The sequence below is a fragment of the Aulonocara stuartgranti genome, assembly GCF_965226115.1.
Source record: "Aulonocara stuartgranti genome assembly, chromosome: 22".
Taxonomy (NCBI): domain Eukaryota; kingdom Metazoa; phylum Chordata; class Actinopteri; order Cichliformes; family Cichlidae; genus Aulonocara; species Aulonocara stuartgranti.
In genome coordinates, this window is record NC_138957.1 from 16,781,215 (window position 1) to 16,803,621 (window position 22,407).

General features: G+C 39.0%; 2 protein-coding genes across 2 annotated transcripts; one reads left to right on the top strand and one right to left on the bottom strand.

The window, feature by feature from the left end:
- Positions 1 to 134: 134 nt before the first annotated feature.
- On the top strand, positions 135 to 2,806 carry bet1 (Bet1 golgi vesicular membrane trafficking protein). The gene is made up of 4 exons (XM_082521397.1): positions 135 to 299; positions 456 to 562; positions 739 to 795; positions 2,054 to 2,806. The coding sequence occupies exons 1-4, from the start codon at positions 281 to 283 to the stop codon at positions 2,207 to 2,209; spliced, it is 339 nt and encodes a 112-aa protein (XP_082377523.1). The 5' UTR covers positions 135 to 280; the 3' UTR covers positions 2,210 to 2,806.
- Positions 2,743 to 21,675, bottom strand: LOC309698743 (putative acyl-CoA dehydrogenase 6). The gene is made up of 9 exons (XM_082521395.1): positions 21,435 to 21,675; positions 12,833 to 12,953; positions 7,781 to 7,910; positions 6,851 to 6,957; positions 6,557 to 6,724; positions 6,188 to 6,361; positions 5,626 to 5,787; positions 4,053 to 4,203; positions 2,743 to 3,232 (listed from the first exon to the last, which is right to left on the bottom strand). The coding sequence occupies exons 1-9, from the start codon at positions 21,636 to 21,638 to the stop codon at positions 3,142 to 3,144; spliced, it is 1,308 nt and encodes a 435-aa protein (XP_082377521.1). The 5' UTR covers positions 21,639 to 21,675; the 3' UTR covers positions 2,743 to 3,141.
- Positions 21,676 to 22,407: the final 732 nt, after the last annotated feature.

A 22,407-nucleotide genomic window follows, 5' to 3' on the forward strand; every position in this document is an offset into this window, starting at 1 on the left:
TTGCACAAGGCATACATACATTACATAATGAGCAATTTATATATTTTTTTTGAAACTGATTTAATAGTAATTATATTTGAAGCTCATATACAAGCTCACATACGGTTTTCCTTTTTACTCGTTTTTCTCCATTTGTCCTCGTCGGCCGCCGTAGGGTGTCGTGGCGTTTGTGTTGTGAGCAGACGTGCTACAGTTACCGGATCAATCAGAAGTCGAACTTCCTTCTTATTTTGTCTTTTAACATAAACCATTGGACAGTGTTAGCTTCGGTCGGGTCAAAATGAGGCGCGCCGGACTGGGTAAGAAACAAACAATTAAACCAAAGCTTCTCTTTTCTCATACGTAGCATTTGTTGCTAACTAAAGCTAGCTTATGTTAACAAATGTTTGTTGTTTGGTACTGAGTACTCTGTTGTTCATGAACGCTTCATTAATGCTTAATGTATTTTAATACAGGTGAAGGAGGCTCTGGGAACTATGTGGCTAGTGGATATAGTGTATACGAGGAAGAAAATGAACACCTACAGGAGGGACTCAGGGCTAAAGTCAACGCTTTAAAAAGTGTAAGTAACTGCTGATTACGAGCGTTTTGTTGTTATGTTTAACAGTCAGTAAATATTGCAGCAAAGAGTTTAATATAAATGACTCAACGGTTTCTGTATGTACTCAAAATGTAACCTAATTTCTTCAATTACTGTGTTTTACAAGTCACGTAATCATAATGAATTGATTTTTACAGCTCTCCATTGACATTGGCACAGAAGTCAAATACCAGAACACAATGCTGGACGATATGGTGAGTTTTACTTTGGAGTACGCTGGACCACTTGCTGCTACAGCAAAAAATAAATAAAAAAGAAGCAACATTTAGTGTTGTCTGAGGTTGGTAGGGAGCTATTTTTTTCTGCTTTATGTGTTGTTTTATGTTGTCAAATCAAATCAAATCACTTTTATTATCACATCACATGTGCAGGTACATTGGTACAGCACATGTGAGTGAAATTCTTGTGTGCGAGCTTCACAAGCAACAGAGTTGTGCAAAATACAATAATGTAAACAAGCAAAATACAAGAATGGCTACATCTGAAACTAATAAATATATGTACAATATATAATAGTATATGTATTCCTGGATGTGTATACTAAATATTTTTCTGTGTGTGTGTGTACACATATTTTACAAATTAAATAGAGTAAACAATAAATAAAATATATAAAATATACAGAGTTGAATATGTGCAAAAATGTGGCATTACTGTACAGTATGGAGTGCATAATGTTAAAGTTCCAGTAGTGAAGCTGAGGTGTCTATGACGTGTTCAGCAGTCTGATGGCCTGATGGAAAAAGCTGTCTCTCAGTCTGCTGGTACGGGACCGGATGCTGCAGAACCTCCTTCCTGATGGAAGCAGTCTGAACAGTTTATGGCTGGGGTGACTGGAGTCCTTGATGATCCTCCCCGCTTTCCTCAGGCAGCGCTTCCTGTAGATGTCTTGGAGGGAGGGAAGCTCACCTCCAATTATCTGTTCAGAGCACCGCACTACTCGGTTTGACTTATTGGTCAGAAGTCACTAAGAAACCCCTCAAAACTAAAGAATTTGAGTAAATGATTCAGATACCATCACTGTAAACTTCAGAAATGTCTCCTAGCACTTGGATATTGTTCTCCGCTGGACTTCTGTAATCATGTAGTCAGGGTGGCTGTAGCTCAGGAGGTGGAGCAGGTCATCTACTAATCAGAAGGTTGGTGGCTTGATCCCTGGCTCCCCCTGGTCAGCATGCCAAATATCCTTGGACAAGAGATTAACCCTAAGTTAATGCATCATTCTGACCCATCCATTGGAGTATGAATGTTTGTGAATGTTGGTTTGTAAGCACTTGAAATCATAGAAGAAAGTGCTTGTGTGAATGGGTGGATTTCGCATATTGTGTTAGATGGCAGAAAATGTCGATAACAAATCGACTAACCCTACCTGGCATTGAATACTCAAGAGTAGAAAGGTGCTATATAAGAATCAGTCTATTTACCACTTTTCTTCTCTGCATCTCACTTTAGGACACAGACTTTGACTCCACGGGCGGCCTGCTTGGTGCCACCATCGGCAGAGTCAAGAAGCTGTCCCGGGGCAGTCAGACCAAACTGCTGTGCTACATGCTGCTCTTCTGCTTTTTCGTCTTCTTTGTCCTGTACTGGTTTATCAGGTTGAGGTGATAGGAGGATCTTATTGGACTTTGCTCTTCCAGTTTGTGCTTCAATGACACATCTGAACCAGACCAGGATAATAAAGAGAAAAGGCAGGGATGTGGTTTTTTTTTTGTTTTTGTTTTTTTTAAAGTCATTACACTTTAATATGTGCCACAGTGTCAGGCTTTCAAACAATGACTCGAGAAAAAGTGTAGAAAGGCCTACCAATGCTTTTTAAAGGAGTACTAAAAAGTATAAGTGGTTTAGGACAATGTCTGAGAAAATCAATAATCACAGGAAATGTAGTGCATACTGTATGCATAGATGAAGCAGACAATATCAGTATTTACGGTGTTTATACTTAATATCTGACCAGTTAACCTGGCTTGAGAAGAGCATGATTTATGACTATAGACGATACGGCAGTGTCGAGAACTGTAATCCTCAGCAATCAGCTGAGTTCAACTTGAACAAGTTATAGAATGATCTGCATAATCTAGTGTATGCGCTAGATTATGACATTCTATTGTCATAAGACGACCACACGTGCGACAGTAGTGTACGTCATTGTTTCATCTTTATTGTAAAAATATTAATGTAAATAAACAAATTTTATGCTCTGGATTAGCTGGTGTAACTTCATGCTGTTGGATGTGCTGAAATGTCTTCAGTGCGAAAATCTCAAACATAAAACAATTTTTATTAAAGAACATTATTTTTCTTAATTCTAAACAATAATTACATAAGTAACAAATTACATACAACCAAAACTGCATTGTTGCACGTGTGTACAGACAAGGAAGGGGGGGGGGCTTCATTATTCTGTGTGATTGACCGTATGAGGATGTCTTTATGACCACATACAGTATTGTTAAAAAGGCAAAATCTCCTCATCTGAGTAACTGATCAAAGTGCACAAATCAGAAGTGATTTTCCCACTGGGGTTAGCGTTGATTACATCACTTGCCAGGTAGTGTGTCCATGTACTTGCAGATGATTCCCAGCATTACCTCATCAGCTCCTCCACCAATTGACATTAACCTGGAATCCCTGCAGAGAAGGAAAATTTCTTGTTTGTTTTTTTCTGTCACAATTACAAACAGGAAGCTGCATGTAAGTCATTTAAATGACCCAAAGTTCAGTCACTTTTGGTTACACAATCCGGTTGCATTATTTGCCCTGTCACTAGATGTCAGCATCGTGCAAAACAAAGACTTAGGAATCTGAAACTAAGTGTTACTTGATTAAGCACTAAATAACTGAACGGGGCCTCAGAAGTTTTCAAACATTCCGTAAAAGTTGCTTCTGTTCATCTGGTTGTAGCGTTTTCAGTGGGAGAAATGTTTCGTGACTCATTCAAGGGACTTCTTCAGTCTCCGCTGACTGCAGGTTTCCCCGACCTTATAAACAGAACATTTGCATAATGATTTAATATCATTTTTGGGATGTCCTTACCTGGATGATTGAGCATGCATCGAGAATTTTCAAGCATTATTAATAAAGTGAAGCCAATCATGTTTGCAATTTTAACATTAATTATTAAGAAATCACATTAAATCATAAATGATATACATTAACTATTATATTTAAACAATAAACAATAATATACATTAATCAGAAGGCTTAATTAAAGACCTGCAACAAAACTGAATGCTGGTGCCATAGAAATAATATATCCTAACAAAGTGCATACAGTAGCTGCTGAGTCATGGATTTGGGTTAGATATAATATTTTTTTTCTGTTTTGCAGAGAGTAGTAACTTGTGGCTACCTGGTTACATTGCATTTTTATCATTTTCAGATATGACAATAAGGAAATCCAGATTAGTTACGTTAGAGTGAGCGTGTCTCATGCCTCATTTCATCTTACCTGTAAAATCGGCTGACTAGCACATCACTGGTGTAGCCCATCCCTCCCCAGTACTGGAGACAGCTGTCGCCCACTTCTCTGGCAAGGCGTCCCCCCTTTAATTTGGCCATGGATGCCAGCTTGGTGACATCGTTGCCTTTAATATACAGCGCTGCAGAGGGAAAACAAAGGATAGCCACGAGCCAGGAAGAGTGTAAAAAATGTCCAGGTGGACAGAATGAAAAGAGGAAAACAGACAATAAAACAAATGTGTTTCAGTTTCAGATGCGTCTGGCTCTGATTCAATGTTTTGCCCCATTCAGGCCTTTTCCCAGTGCAACTGATCAGTGCCTCTATTGTAGGAACCCTCTAGAGGAACATGTGTGAGCCGCATGATTTCTCCTGTTTCAGCGTCTAAAAAAAAAAGGATTTGTGTGTCTGTGTGTGCGCTTAAACACCTGCACCAAACAGTCGCAGGGAGCTCTGCTTTCTGGGCAAGCAAATTTTGACTTGAACTGTTCCCAGTCTGATGAATTCACCCAAAGCTACTGGCCACTGAGGGGGTTTTAAACTGAGAGACAAATCACAAGAGCTTGGACAGCGACCCCACGGATGCAGACATGCATTCGTATTATAAAGATGGCCATGTGAAGCACTTGGACTGCATTCTGGCAGAGCTGGGCACGTGCCAGAATGCAGCCACTGCTGTCCACTAAGCTTCATGCACTCTCAACCTGCTATTATACAAACACAATTCCAAAAAAAGTTGAGAAACTTTTTTGGAATTGGGTTTGTCTGGTTCGTTCCAAGGCGGAGGCACAAATCTCTCGGGGGGTTGCATCACAAAGGACATCCGGGGTAAAAACCTGCCAAATCAAGTATGTGGAGCTCTGGGTTCTGTGGTGAGCCCTTGTAGGGAGCAGATGAAAGTAGCTTTCTTTCATAAAAAAAAGATGGCAGGATCTGACTGTGACATCACGTACTTGTCTTTCAGAAATGCATAAAGAAACATTTAAAAAAATCAGTTAAGAAAATACAAAACAGAAAATACTACTTAGCATATTAAAATTGGAAATAAGCACGTTAATAAACAGAATGCAAAATTAAGCTAAAACGCAAATGAATAGGAAAACGTCACATCATATCTGTGCTTACATTTATTAAAATCTTTAATAATACTGTGATACCTTTAATGGTATATTATTATATATCATATCGTTTAAGCACTTCTATAGAAAATGCCATTAATCATATTCTTTCCTGCTGGTAAGCTGATCATTTTCCAGAGGACATCCATGGGGATTCACTCACTCTTGGAGTTGGCTGCTTGAAGCCAAACATAATAAAGCTCCTTTGCACAGTACTTTATGCTTTCAGAGTGCAGTTTCTAAAATAAAATAATAATAAAATGTCATTGTGGTACACTAGTCCAAGGTTTTCTTATTAGTAATGCAAACATACAGCTATCACATTTCCTGCGTCTTCCATATATCCTACTGCTCTGAACTTAGGACTAATTAAAAGTCACCCAGGTGCCTACATTACTGAGCTAATATTAGCATGTAGCTTTATGTTGTCTATTAAGTGAAACTACCTGTAGCACGGTAGAGGAGAGAGCGGAGCAGCTCGACCTCTGTCTGCAGCTCAGCCAACCTGAAGTGAACTGCCTGGTGATGAAGGACGGGATGCTTGAAGATCTTCCTCTGCCGTGTGTACTGGATGGTCTCCTGAATGACGTTGTCCATAGTGGTCAAGACTGGAGGTGACACGGGATTATTTTTAACACCTCCGCTAAAATGTGTTATCTACCTTTGCTGAAGACACTCTGGTTTGGATCAACCAAGCCAGACAGGCTAACATGAGCATCAGATCCAGTAAAAACAGCACAAATAGTTTCTTACGCATTCTGCCCAAGGCAACATTGATTCAAATCAAAAGCAAACAACTGCTTTACAAATTACTAGAACTATGTGTCCTGAGCTCCTCATTTATCTGAAAACTAAACGTGAAACTGAAATAGAGCATAAACTGCGCAAACTTCCAGTAAAATCCGTAGGAGGCTGATGTGGGGGAGAATGGGTGAAAGTAAACTTTAGATGACATCATATCCTTGGAGTAATAAGTAAGATAAGCTTCACTGAGTAAAGTCCACTTACTATTGGCCACTGCCCAAAGCCTCTCTTCCTGGAACTGAAGCATCTGATAGGTAAAGCCCATGCCTTCTTGGCCGATAACATTCTTACAGGGCACGTGAACGTCATCGAAAAACACTTCGGCTGTGTCAGATGACCACATACCCAGTTTATCAATCTTTCGGGCGATGTGCACTCCTACGGTGGAACAGACAGGAAACAGAAAGAACGTCAACATGCAATACAATATAATAAGTTGTTTTAGGGCGCAAAATTAAACAATCTATGTGCTTTCCAAAAACAGGCGCAATCGTGAACTTGGAAATGAATCACAGATAGTGGATTTCTGCAGAAAATGTCTTTTGCCAACTAAAACAAATCGACTAACCCTACCTGGCAAGTTCATGGGTAGACATATGAGTGATTTGTTCTTATGTGGGGGCCCGTCACTGGTGTTGGCGAGGAGACACATCCAGTCAGCCTGGGTACCGTTGGTGGTCCACATCTTTCCCCCATTGATCACATACTCATCACCTTTCCTCACTGCCTTGGTCTTGATACCTGAAAAGTGGTTGAGTGTTCAGAAAACTGGGGTTTAAATGGAAACCTCAGATTAAAAGACTAGACATGAACCCTTAGTGGAAATTAAAGATACTGGAGAAGAAGAAGATATAATATTAAACGCACTCGAAACATCAGAGCCAGCTCCAACCTCACTCACTCCAAGGCAGGCCACTTTGTCCCCACTGATGGAGGGAAGGAGGAACTCCTTCTTAAGCTCGTCCGAACCAAACCTGCAAACACAAACACACAATGACTATGTGACGCAGTCTCTTTGTTTTTCCATCTGTTGTTTTATTTTCTACCAGTATTTTTAGGACAGTGTCAAATGAGAGTTTCGTCAAACTCGTGTAACTGTGGCAGATCGTGTGCTTTAAAAAAAACACTGCCATGTTTGAGGCAATTACAGCTCCAGTGGGAGTGAGCTCACACGGTATCACTCCCACTCATCTGCAGCTCTTTTATACTACTTAAACCTCATCGCAGGCGAGAGTAGATCCTCTAATTAAGCTCCCGAGACTCTGACTGTCTGTTTCACTGAATTTTTGTCTTGTGTCACCAAGAGTTAAAGTAAAGGGATATCACGTAACAAGCCAAGGTCCTGTATGCTTGGTAACAGTTTGCTTCACACCAAATGGGCAAAACAAAGTATTACCAAGCATATTAATTAACATACAGCTTAGGGAGTGTAACTCTGATCAATGGCTGCTCACTAGAGGTATTTACTAGTTTAATAATAGTAAAAATATAAGAAAACTGTTTTACATGTTACATAAAAGAAGGAACGATTGACTAAAAGAAATCAAAAAAAATAATGCCGTTCACACAGTTCATGTACTTTTCCATAAATCTAAGTGTTTTCTATCTTTGATCTAAAGATTATTGACAAAAAGTTACTACGATATTATCCACAGTTTTGACAGGAGTTTTATTTTCTCTGTTCCCGTGTGACCATCCTCCCCACTGCAGGGAATTAGTTACAAAAGCAAGCAAAGCACCAACGTTCGTTGTAAGAATGGATTCAGAGAATGTGACGCTAGGTTTGCAGGCTTGTACCTGGCCAGTGCCGGAGTCGTCATGTCAGTTTGTACCCCGATGGCCATGGGGATTCCTCCACAGCGGATGTTGCCCAGCTCCTCTGCCACTGCTGCACTGAAGCTGAAGTCAAGGCCCAAGCCTCCATATTCTGCACAAGACAAAACACATTTAACGCTTCAGCGCATTGTGTGTATTCATGAGTATCACTATTTTAGTCATTTAAACTTAAGAAAAACAAATGTGGATCCTTACTGCGAAGCACAAAGAGGCAGAAAGAATGGCTTACAAATCCTTTCCTGTGTCACTTCCATCTATCCTCTATCTCTAAAATCACCACGCTCACACATGCACGCGCAATATACGCCGGTATACATACATAACATTGTGATCTGTTGGCACTGGAGCATGCACTCAGATTAATTAAAGGGTGTTATGATTAACGGTGTTATCTGTAATTATGTGTAAAAAGCACTGCTGGGGGATCAGTAGCTCATGTGTTCTACTACCATCTCTAATCGGATCTTGATCTCTTCAACAACCCATTTGCAAAAAAGAAGTAAAGAAACCAAAAACTGATGTCTATTTTCTTCCATTGTGGCAGTGGGGATACTTCCAAAGAGCAAAGGTCTGTAATCGAGCTGAATGCTGTATAATAAACGTGTTTAAAACACACATTTATGTCAGTTGTCCTCACCAAGACCCATCCCTTATCTTTATTTTGCCTTTTATCCTCAATTAAAATGAAGCACCTGGTGTTATATTACATATTTAATGCGAAAGGACCAATTTCTATCTGTTACTCATGGAAGCAGGAAGCTGATGTACCCGCATTTATAATGAATTTTCTCTCAGCTTGGTTTGGCAAACAAATCCTGTCAAAAGAAAAAACACAATGAAGATAAACTGTCATTCTGCAGTACAAAAATATATATAAATAATTAAAAAAATCCCTCAATTATCATGCTGGTCAAGCAGATTTAACCTGACAGTTATTCGTTTAGGACAAATGTCCTGATGATAATGACCAGACAGTCAAATGTAAGAAGACTAAGCATTCGTGAATGTTCGATGCTGTTTTCTCATTACTAAATGCAGCACAGCAGCCGCTGAATGATGGATACCAGCACTGACTGACAATGAATAATTATGAGTGAATTTACCACACAGAGGCTGGCAACTCAAGAAAAGTGGTTTCATATCACCTGCCAGACTAGTTGGGGAATAATGGAAAGCGCAGTCTGTCAGAACGTCGAAGACGGACAGCGAATAACAGAAAGAGTCAAATAAATTGGGACAGAGAAAAGGGAAAATATATAGGGACAAGCAAACAAGGGAGTGGGGGAGCCAAAAATAAGAGGAAACAGGTGCAGCTGTGCAGAGATAAGTCCCTGAGCCCTGGAAACCCTGCAGCGGTTAATGTGAACGAAGGGAAGCACCGAGGTTTATCCCACTTTAAACAAAACAGCAGGCTGTCTGGTTGAACAAGCAAGCAGAAGAAAAACAAAGCAAAATCCTGTCACAAATGTCAAACCCATACACATATGTCTGCTCAGGGAAGCAGATGTTCCTCGCTATAGGCTCCCATAGGGTGGAGCGCCACGTGAAGGAGAAACACAAGGATGAAGAATCTGGGGATTGAAGGTGCAGCACAGAGACACTGCAGCGATGATGGGTGTAACACACTGTTATTTCTTTTATTTCTCTGAACTTAATATTGATATGAGGAACCCGATAATAAAACAGGTCACTTGTCCCTGGATAGGAAAGATGAATCACCATCATAAGCCCTTCTGCAATACTGTCCTGTAATAACTATTACAATGGACACAGGTGCCACTGTGCTGCTTTGTCGAGTCGCGAACGCGTGCATCATTATCGTCCTCATTACAGTGTCACGTCATATTAAAACCACTATGCTAATGTTTCTGGACAGAAAAACCTTCTGTAAGGTATTCATCAAAGTATAGGCGAAGAGAAAAAGTGAGAGAAAAGTAACACCCTGGACATACGAGTCTCACCGAAAGGTTACTCCTTTCAAATCCTGCACGAAAAACACTCAGTGGAAGGGGAAAACGCGCGGGCTGCCAGGTTCTATCTGTCAGGCAGGACACAAGGCCATTTCCACTGTACGGTCAGCAGATACCTCTCTGTCAGGGAAAAGGAAAATAGTCAGTGAGCCAAGGGTCATCCTCTTCTTCTTCCTCAACGTGGCTGCCTTGGGAAAACTTTTGTTCTCGTGTTTTGAAAGGTTAAAATGTCTTTCCTTGTGCAGGGAGAAAGAGCAGAAAGTAAGTCTTCTGACTGCACACGGGGGGATTTTCTTTATGGCTTTTATTGATTCCTATTTTTAAAAAAACTGAGAATATGAGATTCAAGCCCTGCCTTAGATCTATTTAGTCAACAGTGTGTAATGCTTCTTAAATGTTAAGCTACCACTGTCACTACTGCATTTAAATAATATTCTTTAATTCCTATTTTAGGCTTCCTGTTAGAGTGATTTGACATTTTCCTGCACAGCCCTTTAAAACCTACAGTTTGTAATGTCAACACCAACTGCGGAAAACTAACGAAAATGGTGTCACAACATTTCAACAGTTCATGCAAATCTTTTAGTGACTGCTTTATATTTACTACGCATAAGATACCTTTCAGTTGTTTGCTGTGCAGAGTTTTGTTCCCGTGCATTGAGGAACAAGCTGCCCGATCGCAACACACTTTCACATTTTTACTACAAATATATGTTTTTGCAATGACTGACTCTTTGCTATGTACTTCTGAAGAGTTGTATTGCACTGTATTTAGCTTAAGCGCTTTTCTCATCAAGGGCAAACACGTCTCTCTTTCACTTGATGAATAACATCTAAATTAAACAGACTCCTAAATCCCTTTTTCCCATTCCTGTAATCCAAGCGTCGGAATCAATTAACACAATACAGAACTGTGTGAGAGTCTGCTTCATTAGTCGGCAGCTTATTGTAGTTTTTCTGACAGCATGCATTTTCACAGAGTGGAATCGTTGATCTTTTTTCCGTTATTATTAAAAGATATTCAGCAAGACGAATGAGTAAAGGTGTAAAATGCATTGTTTGTGCAGAAAACAGATGTCAGCCATGTTTCCTGGGGGATTTTAAAGAGATGCACACTCCACAGACTGAAAACAATTATATGATACGTCATGATGTCTGTGCAAATGAGGAGCTAATACCCCTTACATGACACAAAAGCAGAAAATCACTGCGTTGTGGTGACAGTGTGCGTAGTTAAGCATGCTTTTTCAGTTTTAATCATTTCTGAATTTAATTAACTCTCTGCAGCACCTCGAGGAGTCATGAAGCAGTCACTGTGGTAAGACAAACTGGGCAGGAGTATCCTTTTCTCTTTATTGCAGGAGAAAGCAATATTGATGTTAGCACCACTCCAACTATATGCTGCACAGCAAGAATACATTTTCGACCATGCCAGTTTGATGCCCTTAACAACTGTCATTTAATGACTGTTGCTGACGCTGTAGTTTCAAATGGCATCTCTTAAGCATGTTTCTTGCACCATACGTGATTGCAGTTAATCTACAACCTGATCATACAGTGTGTCTTCTCACTGCGAGGATTCTCCGCTCTAATCTTGTCAACTAATGCTTAATGCTTGTGTAGTCAGCACATTTTAATTCCCTCACCCTCCCTTCTCTCTGACCTACAGGCTTGTGGTGCAAACGTCTCACTGTCCAACAATGTTGCTCACATGCTTTTCTTCTATTCGCCGTCAAATGTCAGAAAACGAACGAGATCTCGAATATGCCAAAAAAGACCAGACGTGGCTAATTAATTTAGAGAAACTGACCTTATACTGTGGGAGTAATGCAATACACTAGACATAAAACATCTGCTTTTGATTATCAAACACTTCCCATAAGTCTCGCTTCATATTCATAATGGATTACACATAGAACCGCACACATTTCGTGGTCCTGTACTGTAAATTTCTCACTGCCTCCCACCATCTCAGCGACGACCCAGCTGGATATACATCTGGAAAAAAGGATAGTCAGTTTCAGACAGCTGTAGTGGGATGCTGCTGTGACACCAGCACCCATCATCACAGTGGGAACGTTTGTAAGCCCGACTCATAATGAATGGCTGTCAGAAGCAGAGAAAAGCAAACGGACCATGAATTCAGCTGTGAAAGAGATGTGCTGCATGTTTGCTGAAGCAGAAATGGTCAAAATGGGCAGACGGCGGAGGATTCCTCGGTTTGGAGTGCGCTGTGGGATAATGTTAGCTATGTTACAAATTCATCATGGGGTTTTTGCAATGGCAAGATAAACAGCTTGACCAAGCAGCATTTATCATGTAGACTGAGGCCTGGATGATTAATCAGTCTTCACGTCTGCATGGATTACCAACGGGAAAGAGCAAGAAATATAAATGGACAAATGTCTGCGTCGCGACATGCCCTCTAATACTGCCAAAGTCATTCTTGTGTAATAAATACACATATTGCAAACATAAGCCGAGCACCGATTGCCTTTATACTTTTAAGGTCAATATAAAGAAAATAGGAAGCAAGTAAAAACCACGCCAGTTTGTTTTTTTTAGCACTTTGCGTGCTTAGAGAAAGTCATTCTTTCATCTTTTTATTATTATTCATTTCCTAAAAATACCCTCGTGTGTAAGACACAACAAAAAAGCAAAATGCTGCACTAAATTTGGCACCTTCGTGCGACGGCTATTATAGCTTAGATCTCGCCGTAGAAAACAAGCTTTCTCCAAAATAAAGGCTTCTGAGGCTTTTGATGAAACAAAGCCTTTCCTTATCCCTCTCCTCCTAACAATGCATGAACCCCACCAGATAATTAAACTCGTCGTTTATCAAAATCACAGGTGTTGGAACCCATCCCAGCATACACTGCAAGTCTCTAAGAGATCTAACAACAATGCAGATGGTTTCATTTCACTCATGTGCCATTCCATGCCAAACCTCACAAAAAACACGAGTGAGGACTGAACACTATCCTAGAAACTGATATTAGAAGGGTTTACTGCATTACCCGAAAGATAATATTAGGTGTCTTACCAACTGGTTTGTTGACTCCTAGAAATCCTGCATTTCCTAAGATCTTGAAGAGCTTGTGGGCTGGAAACTTCCCTTCTGCTTCCCATTGATCGACGTAAGGGTTGATCTCCTGGTCGATGAGCTATGGCACAAACACCACAGAAGAGAGGTATGATGTTGTATCTGTACTTCTACTTTACGGTGCACATGAAATCTTTATATCTGTTTCTTTGAATTTTAAGCATTTGTTTTGTTTTGCATTCATTTCTTCCTTGTTGTTGTAACCATCATGTGATTCTAACAACAGCTGACAGCCCTGCTGTTTTGTCTCCTGTGTCATAAGACCTAAAGGACATGAGAGTGGGAAAGCACTTAAAATGATTTTTATATATAGTCGGCTTCCTGCTGTGTAGTGCACATATATTCTAAAATCTACGTAACCTACTTCAAGCAGACAGAAACAGAAGGTATCACATATCAATGAATAGAAAAAGTATTATATGGTTGGCCCACAATCATGATGAATATGGCGACAGCATGAAAGGCATGCTATTCTCAACATGTATATGCTATCAGTGCACGCTTGCGTTTTGAGGGCTTATGCTGAGCACTTTTGTACTGATGCAGCTGGAAGCTAATATTGTGCAGATCTTTAGTATGCACTGAATGCCAATATTTTAATGACTCAGTGTTCTCCCCCATCATTTTGTTCTTGGCACTGCAGGAACCTCCAAAGTAATATTTAGATCAGCATGCAAAACTAAATCTCAGTGCTGAAACCCATACCAATGGCATTCTTTTTGGGTTAGCAGCCACTCCATGTACTCAGCCACAAAGCCCGGGATACAGCTGCCTCAAAATGAAGGATGACTGTGGCATGTTTTATGATTCTAGAGTGGAACGAAAAAGCTGTAAAGCTTGCATCTGTGGTCAAGGGACAACTTTCATAATCTAAGAGGTAAAATGATGACTTGTTGAGGTACATGCTAACATATCATATATATACATACATACACACACACAAAAGTGAGCCTAGCTTCATGCTATTTTTTTAAACTAAACTTAACTAAATAATGATTTATATGCGAAGAACAAATGTTTTGTGGTCATCTTGAAACTCAAATTTACATAATATCCATCAACACTGAGAGCAGCTTTTGCTTTTGTCTCCTGAATCCAAATGAAAGCTGCAGTGTCCTCTAACAGTGTTTTCTGAGTCATCAAAGTGTCTGTAGTGAGTATAGACCAGGTTGCACCCTAGTTTTTCAAGCAGACTGTGAAATCATTGAACTCTGGTGCCATGATTCATTTCAAGCACCTGGAAGTGGTCCCCAGATGGTGAAGCACCAATGAACTCAAATACTTCCCAGAGAATAGCTACATCCATAGTGTGGGTTACAGTTCATCTGGTACCATGTTTGTCAGTTTCTAAAACAATTCTCCCTCACACAGCAGGTCTAACAGAACATCAACATCTTCTGCAAAATAACCTCAGCATCAAGTGCTGCCAGGCAAGCGAATCAATTAACACGTAAACACAGAAAATAAAAACTTATGTGGTGTAACTGTACCCGTCCATTTTTTAATGTTTCTAAAAATCCACTGAGGCATCTTCACTTGCTATTTGTTAATAAGCTTTCTTTAATGGGCCATGTTTTCAACAGAGCCATGACTATTTGCTCCTTCACTGTTTCTCTGCTATGTACTGTATGGTGGAAAAAGCCAATAAAAAGTAATGATTAAAAAAAAAGACATATTAGGTAGAAATGGGAATAATTAGATTCAAGTCTCGGCCAATAAAACTGAGCTCTGAGAAGTCAAAACTATTGGATTATTTCTTTGTGTTTCTTTGATTAAATGTTCAGTATTCAAGCGTTCAGAAGTTGTTGTTTTTTTCAGGATTGGAAAAAGTCACGCACACGGTCATTCTCAGCTGCCAAAACACCCAAACCCAAACCTGCCAACTACTGAACAAGCCAAAAGCAACATTCTGGGTGAGAAATAAAGAAAACACGACCATCATCATTTCACCGTACAGAACAGAAAACAGACGATACCTTTGACACTGATACAGTGCGCATACCTGGGCTGTACTCTTTTAAAAAAGGCTCACTTACAGAACTTTTCAACACAAGAACCAACATTTAAAAAAAGGAAGCACTAGTTCTTTTTAACGTTCAGAACCTGCGGAGGGAAAGGGAGTGTCCATTTGTCGCTGGAAAGGGAAACATAAATGTCATCTGGGAGCAACCCAATTCTTACGAAGGTTATTGTGTAGTCCCTTTGCAACATAACAGAAGAATTTCACATCACTGACCTGACATGTAGTTAGGTCAGGTCACAAACATTGCAACAAAAAGTCTTACTAAATGTCCAATTTGGAGAAAAAGTCTTGAAAGAGTCTAAAGTCAATGGAAGTTTAAAAAAAAAACGAGGTGAAGGTGCATGAAAATCCCTGACTCATTATTAAATGGGAACAAAAATAATAATAACAGATGACTCATTCTTGCTTTTGACCTTCTGAAGGGGTATTTTTTCTTCTTGCGCCTTGACATACATCATAATTGAATGTCATACAATTGGGGCTGCCACAAACGATTTTTTTGATAGTCGACTAGTCACCAATTATTTTTGCGATTAGTCGACTAATCAGATCATGCATCCATTGGACATAAAACGTATAGATTATTGCACCAGCATGCATCTGCTCTTATATAACCATCATTAGCTTACAGCTTGAAGTGTTTAAGGTATGTGCTAACTAAAAATAAAGACAAGATGATAGTTTATTAAATTTTAATGACATCTGCAGATTGTTTCGGTGAAGTTTAATAAACTCAGCCGTCTGCTCCTTGCTATCTAAAATATAACGGGACACCGGAGTATATTCTCGAGCATCTCACACTTCTGATAATCAGTTGTCTGCTTGACGTTTATTCAACTGTGTAAAAAATATAACTTTAATCTCAGCCAAACCGATTTACTCAGGTACAAATAAAATACTAAAAAAAAGCCAAACAATAACATTTTTAAGTTATCTAAGTGACTTATATATCATGTTTAACCTGAGTAGCGAAAGATGGCGGTGGGTTGAAAACATTTGCCGGGAGTCCGGTCTTCTCACGGGCTCTAGTGAGCCTTGCCCCCGGCTAGCTATCGAGCTAGTGGGTAACAGACGTCTCCGAAAACGTCAGAGCTCTTTTGAAAATATGTGGCTTGATAAACTGAGCAGATATTTGAGGTTTACACAGCTACATTCTCGCCTGAAAATATGCTAAACTTTATTTTGTGACCCAGAAAGAATAATAAGAGTAATATTAAAACAACTATCTGCCGCCATTGTTGACAACTGCGCTGGGCCGCGCTATGAATTCTGGGACACAGCTTCTTCTTCTTCGGGGTTTAACGGCAGCTGGCATCCTTGTACATGCAGTGCTGCCATCTTCTGTTTCAGTCCGTTATTACACTCTTAAATACTACTACTTATCCCTGTGTCTTTTGGGATCTTACAAAGCTTCAAACGACGCGTCGACTACTAAAACAGTCGTCGACGATTTTAATAGTCGACTAATCGTGACTAGTCGACTAATCGTGGCAGCCCTACATACAATGCAGCCCATATCAAAAAAATCATTGTATTTTCATAATACTGTTATTGTTGATCATAATGAATTCAAAACTTATCAATACATCCGGCAAATTACTTTGATTAAGTGTGACAAACCTTGAAGCCTATGAGCAATCTGTCTATCTTTCTGCTGCTTAATTAATATTCAGAGTGCAAAATGTAAAATTATCCTCTATGCAAAACATCAAATATATTAATAACAGACTACGTATCACGGGCTTTTAAGGTAACTGTAAGTAAACATTTTTCTTCAACCAGCTGTATCAGCTAATTATAATGCCATTTCTATCCTTCATTTTTTTCAAATGCTTATTATTATTATTAGAAGACATTGAATATATGTTCATTGCTATGCAGATGACACTCTATATTTGACTCTATATGAAGCCAGATGACACAAATCAAATCCAAATTCCAAATTCAGACAAAAAAGGGTTTTTATAATGGGTCCTAAAGACATCCTAAACATGGTGACTAACCTGATACTAACTCTCGATGACATCACCTTGGCCTCCAGTAGAACTTTAAGAAATTAGTCATTTTTTCACCAGGATATGTCTGTCAGAGCACATGTTAAACAAATATGAAGGACTTGCCTTCTTTTATTAGATCACAGAGACCATATTTCTCCCATACTGACATTCTCATTGGCTCCCTGTTAAATCCAGAATTCAATTTAAAATCTTTCTCCTTACATACAAGGTCTTGAATAAACAGGCCCTATATTAGTGTGCCTTTTGTCCCATCTCTCTCCCAGTAGGTCTCAACAGACACTGCCCCTCCCTGAGCCTGCCAGGGTTTCTTCCTGTTAAAAGGGTGTTTTTCCTCCACACTTTTGCCATGATCTTGCTTATAGTAGGCTGTCTGATTGTTTGTGTTTCTGTTTAATATTGTATTAATATTACCTTACAATATAAAGTACCACGTAGATAGGAAATAAATGTAAAAATTGACCAATTTTACAAGACAAAAATAGAAAATAAAAAAGCCTTACTTCTTACATAAAACAATAAAAGACATTACAGGCCAATCACCTTCATTGTTGTTGTGTAATATCTCAGAAATATTTGTATTTGTTGACCTGTCAGAAATTCCCGTCTGACAGGTCAATGTGAGTAGTCTCTTCCTATAATTTTTTGCTAATTTTATCTGTTAAAGCACTTGAACTTCCAGGCACTGAAGATGTAGTCATTCTAATTCTGAAAACTAATTTCCCGGCAAGATTCTAAGATGTAAACGAACCCACTCGTATTAAATTAGTTGTGGAAACATTGGCGTTGTGAGCGTCTAACCTTCAGCAGTAACAAAAGGATTTCCTAAAACCCCGTTTGACACCTCTAAACAAAGACAGTACGGCTCTTTTAATAAACTGCTCCCCCTTGAGTTCCCTTTCCAGCACTTCCAACTTATTGTCCTGTATTTCCTTTTAATTTTTATAAACCCTTCCCAGTTTTCCCAGTACTATTTTATTTTTGACCTTCTGGCATCCTTAAAAGGTTTAGTCAGACAATAAACTTCCTTCTATTTACTACAACAGCTTTGCCTTAAATTAAGCTCTTATTGTTATTTTTTCAGACTTTGTTGCCAATGTCACTATAGTAATAGAAATTCTAAATGAGTCAGACTAATTACTAATGGTTCTTATCATTTTTTTTAATACCATCATTTGGAGCTACTAATATTTAGGCCCTTAAAAACCCAAAGCTTTGAATGCCAGGAAGCACAAACTGTAACAAAGGGACAAAAAACCCAGAAATCTCTGATAAGGAAGGCCAATACATAATTGTATTGGCATCAAAATGAATCCAAGACACCCGAGGCCCTTTAAATTATCTCAGTTAAAATGTAAAACCCTCACTTAATGTGTCTTTACAACCTACCCTTGCTTAAGCAAAGAGCAAAACAGTCCATCTCACCTTCTCTGCCTGGCCTTTTAGACAAACTTAGCAAATAGAAACAAACTAAATCAAATCAACAATCCAAAGTTCAGGTCTTCTGTACAAGAGAATATTTCAGGGGCTTGTCACTGAAAATATAAAACTGGACTCACAAACAGATTCTCCCCCATCACACAGCTGTGACTGTTAGTTTTCAACAACCTCAATAATAATTCTGAAAATGCCAGTGTTGGGTTTATCTAGGCACAAACCCCGCTGGAACACGAGACCAACTAACTGCACAACAAAACAAGGCAAGACAGAGCTCTTTGTCTTTGTGGCTCGCGAGGTTAGTCAGTCAAAGTTGAGGAAAAGATTCCTTCACCTGAACTCAACCAACTTCAACTGATTCCTTTGGCTACTAGGGGTGGGGGAAAAAATCGATACTATGTAGTATCGTGATATTTTGTTTGCTAATAATGTATCGATACAGGGACAGCAGAAATCAATATTTTGTTACAAAAAAGGTTTTTGTGCTCAGAGCATGTTGATCCTTTTTCTGAGCAAGAATCCTGACATTCCTTCACTGTCCAAATGTGTTTAACTTGTTTTTTGGCAGCAATAAACATGACAGTTTACTTCTTTTAATTTAAGACATGTTTTATTTTAATTAAGTTTAAAACTTTTTTATTTAATGTAAAATTATATTTTGTTTTAATTTACTTTCAAATTCTTCAGTTGCTGAAGGGGCTGCATAGTTTTCATATTGCATAGTTCAGAATAGCTATAATTGTACCAGATGGTTGCATTCAGTTAAATTGGGACTAAACTGTAATACAAACCGTTCAGTTTGTCAACAATAAAACTGACTGAAATGAGAGAAAGACTGAGTGTGAGACTTTGATATTAGATAAAATGAATATTGATAAAGTTTACCTTTATGTACAGAATCTGAATATCGCAAAATATTTTAAAAAATTGCAATAATATCGCATCGTGCGTTAAGTATTGTGATAATATCGTATCGTGGGATGTATGGTGATTCCCACCTCTATTGGCTACATCACTTTTTATTGTCAGCAAGCAATCATTCTTGAATATGCAATTACAAATACTTTCTTAAGTATTCTTAAGCAACATCACTGTCTGTATTGTGTGTGTGTGTGTGTGTGTGTGTGTGTGTGTGTGTGTGTGTGTGTGTGTGTGTGTGTTTCCAGCCATACATAGACATACGAATTTCAATGAACTTAAACTGTATGCAGAAGTAAGCGTCTTGCTAAACTATAAGACATGACCTGCAACAGGTCATGTCTCAAAGACATATTTAAAGGTGTGAACTCTCGAACTTTTAAGAAAATGGAACAGTGTGGTTTCAAAAGCTATAATGGAACTATAACGTCGAGACTGCTTCCGCTCATCTCATGGTACACAAGTGCACACAGACTCTTATCAGACCTAATAAGGATAGGATACTTTATCAGCATACAAATGATTAAATAAGCATAAATGACAATCTTAAATGATTAATTCTGACAGCCAGCCTCTATAGCCAGAGGAAGAACACCAGCTCTGGCTCCTAGATAAGTGATACGCACTATTTGATTCCCAGCCAACTATTTATTTGATACAAACAAAAATGTGGTCTGTTTAGGCTAAAGTACATTGGCCTGATTACCTGTTTAATGTGAAGGCCATGACCCACTCATTACTCCAATCACCATCAGTATTTATCTAGACACAAAAATAAACCACCAACAAACCAACTGATATCAGGCATTTGGGGACTTGTCCCCTCAAACAATGGTTTCATTGTGACCCCAAATGTGACTTAAGTCAGAGCACAGTCATAACTGTCCTTCAAAGAGGGCTAATGGTGAAAAACATAGACTTCACCTCTAATATCCTATATAAATAACTTTTAAATGTGCTCTTACTACTTTATTGTTTTATATTTATCAATGTGCACACGAGCACGCCACACCACAGCTTCTGATTATTCATTTAACAAATAAACATGCACATCAAAACCTTCCGTTTCCTTAAACAGCTCCTTGAATATAACAAATCTGAACGGACACATATAAACATGCTGTGCATGTTGGCGAGAGCATGGCTGACATTAATTAGCAGGATGTGGGAGTGCACGGTAGGTCATGAATCCATACAAGCTGGTGTTGTGCCAAAAAGTAATTTACTGTATATGCCAAAAGTCTTCTGCAAGTATTTAAACTATGGAAAATGAGTTGTTGGCCTATAATTTGTCAAACATGTCGTTTGTGAATGATATCAAGTCAATTTGTGCAACAATGAACAACTTCTGGTCACAAGGTAGAAGCTGCAATCATTTTTTTAGCAAAGAGACTTTCATATATCCTTTGCTTATCCAGGTAAAAGCACTCATTGAGATTAAAAATGTTTTTTTCAAGAGAGATCGACCAAGAGGGCAGCAGAAATTGCAAAAAGTACAACATAACATTTCTATAAAGATATTTCAAGTGGCCAAAAAGGACTGTATTGCTTGCACTAGAACACTAAGTAGGTACATTAACGCGGTCTCTTGCAAAAGAACGTGGCTTATTGCAAAAACAGTTATTTCTTTATAACACATATAACCTATTAGTAGTTCCTGTTAACTACAACCTATTTACCAACATGAGCAAAGATATTAGACATAAAAAAAACCCACATGGAAACACCGGAAATCACCTTTTGACACAACCCCGGCGGCTGTGTTCGTCACTGTAAACAGAGTAGCCTTAGCCAACCTGGCGTTCTGTCTTGTTCTTCTTCTGTCCTTCAAAACATGCATTATTTGCGGACACATAAAATAAAACTACTTTTCAAATGTAGCGGTAACAAGCACTAAAAAGCTGGACCTAAACACTGGCGCCTGATTCCTTTGTGTGGGCATGAAGAGCAGACAGGAGACGTCAACGCAGCTTAGCGGAGGAGCAAGCTAGCACTGACCTCTCACCTACTTTTACTTTACTGCCCCCCGCGCTCATTTTAGGGTCATGTTAGGGAGAATAACACTGCTGTTGCAACTGTCTCTTCGCTAAAAACATGCTGTGTTTTCGTTGTTGTCTCAAAACTTCCTGGTGTTAGCAGTCCTGCATACCTTTCTGAGGGACTCCTTTAATGCAAAGTGCTCTTGTGTGTAGATTAAGTGGTCGGCCGCAGTCTCTGGGGCACTGGACTTTACTTGTTTAGATGACACTTTCTCAGTCAACAAGCGGGCACCAACACCCAGTGAAGTTAACTTGTAAAAATGACGGCTTCTGACCAGCACGTTTAAACGCAGGGCTCCTTCGCGCAGCGCCATCTCTGTTGACAACAATATGTACGTGTGTGCGCATGCGCTGGTAGGAAGTTCTCACTGGGTCAAATATTAACCCAGTGGGAAAGTAAAATATTAGCAGAGCTTGACTTCCCACCATTATTGGGGGGAAATTTTGTCATAAAATATATCGTAAATTGGGTACCCTGGTGTGTAAATAATTACTCTATCACCAGCAAGCATTGAAAGTAGCCATGTAAGTTATCTAACGTTGTTACATTGTTACTATCATCAATGTAATAGCAAGATTTACTATCGCTTTTGGCTGTGGGTTTTGTTTTTAAAGTATTTTGAGCCCAAATGCAATTGATTTTTATTTTCATTATGGATTAATTTTACTAATAATTATGCTGTCTGACAGAAAGCGTGTTAAAGCATGTTGCAGAATAGGAAAGAAATGAAACATATTATGATACTCATTTTATATCCTGGAGGGCTTTATAGCAGAAATAATCTGCAAATTGAAAGCGGCTTTGGAGAAAGTCCTATTTTCCACAGGATTGGTTTTAGATAGACACAACATTTTCTTTTTCTATCAGTGCTGCATCTAGTCTGCTGTGTTCAGTTCAAGTACTTGTATTAATAAAGCCTTAAAACTTTTTGGAGTCTGCCTGAAACTACAGAAAGAAGATTTAAAATAAATTCAATCTACAATGAAATGAGCAAAAAAAAAAATAAGGAGAAGACTCGCAAACCCGTCGTACTTTAAGGAATAAAATCTCAAATTTGATGTTCACCATCATTATTGGAACAA

Excerpts from the sequence above, each read along its gene's own strand:
- bet1 (XM_082521397.1), top strand. Across the intron at positions 563-738 it reads AAGTCAACGCTTTAAAAAGT|CTCTCCATTGACATTGGCAC; the intron begins GTAAGTAACTGC and ends TGATTTTTACAG. Across the intron at positions 796-2,053 it reads ACACAATGCTGGACGATATG|GACACAGACTTTGACTCCAC; the intron begins GTGAGTTTTACT and ends ATCTCACTTTAG.
- LOC309698743 (XM_082521395.1), bottom strand. The coding sequence starts at position 21,638 with ATGGCGCTGCGCGAAGGAGCCCTGCGTTTAAACGTGCTGGTCAGAAGC. Across the intron at positions 4,204-5,625 it reads TCTCCTCTACCGTGCTACAG|CGCTGTATATTAAAGGCAAC; the intron begins GTAGTTTCACTT and ends TTCCCTCTGCAG. Across the intron at positions 3,233-4,052 it reads CTAGTCAGCCGATTTTACAG|GGATTCCAGGTTAATGTCAA; the intron begins GTAAGATGAAAT and ends CCTTCTCTGCAG.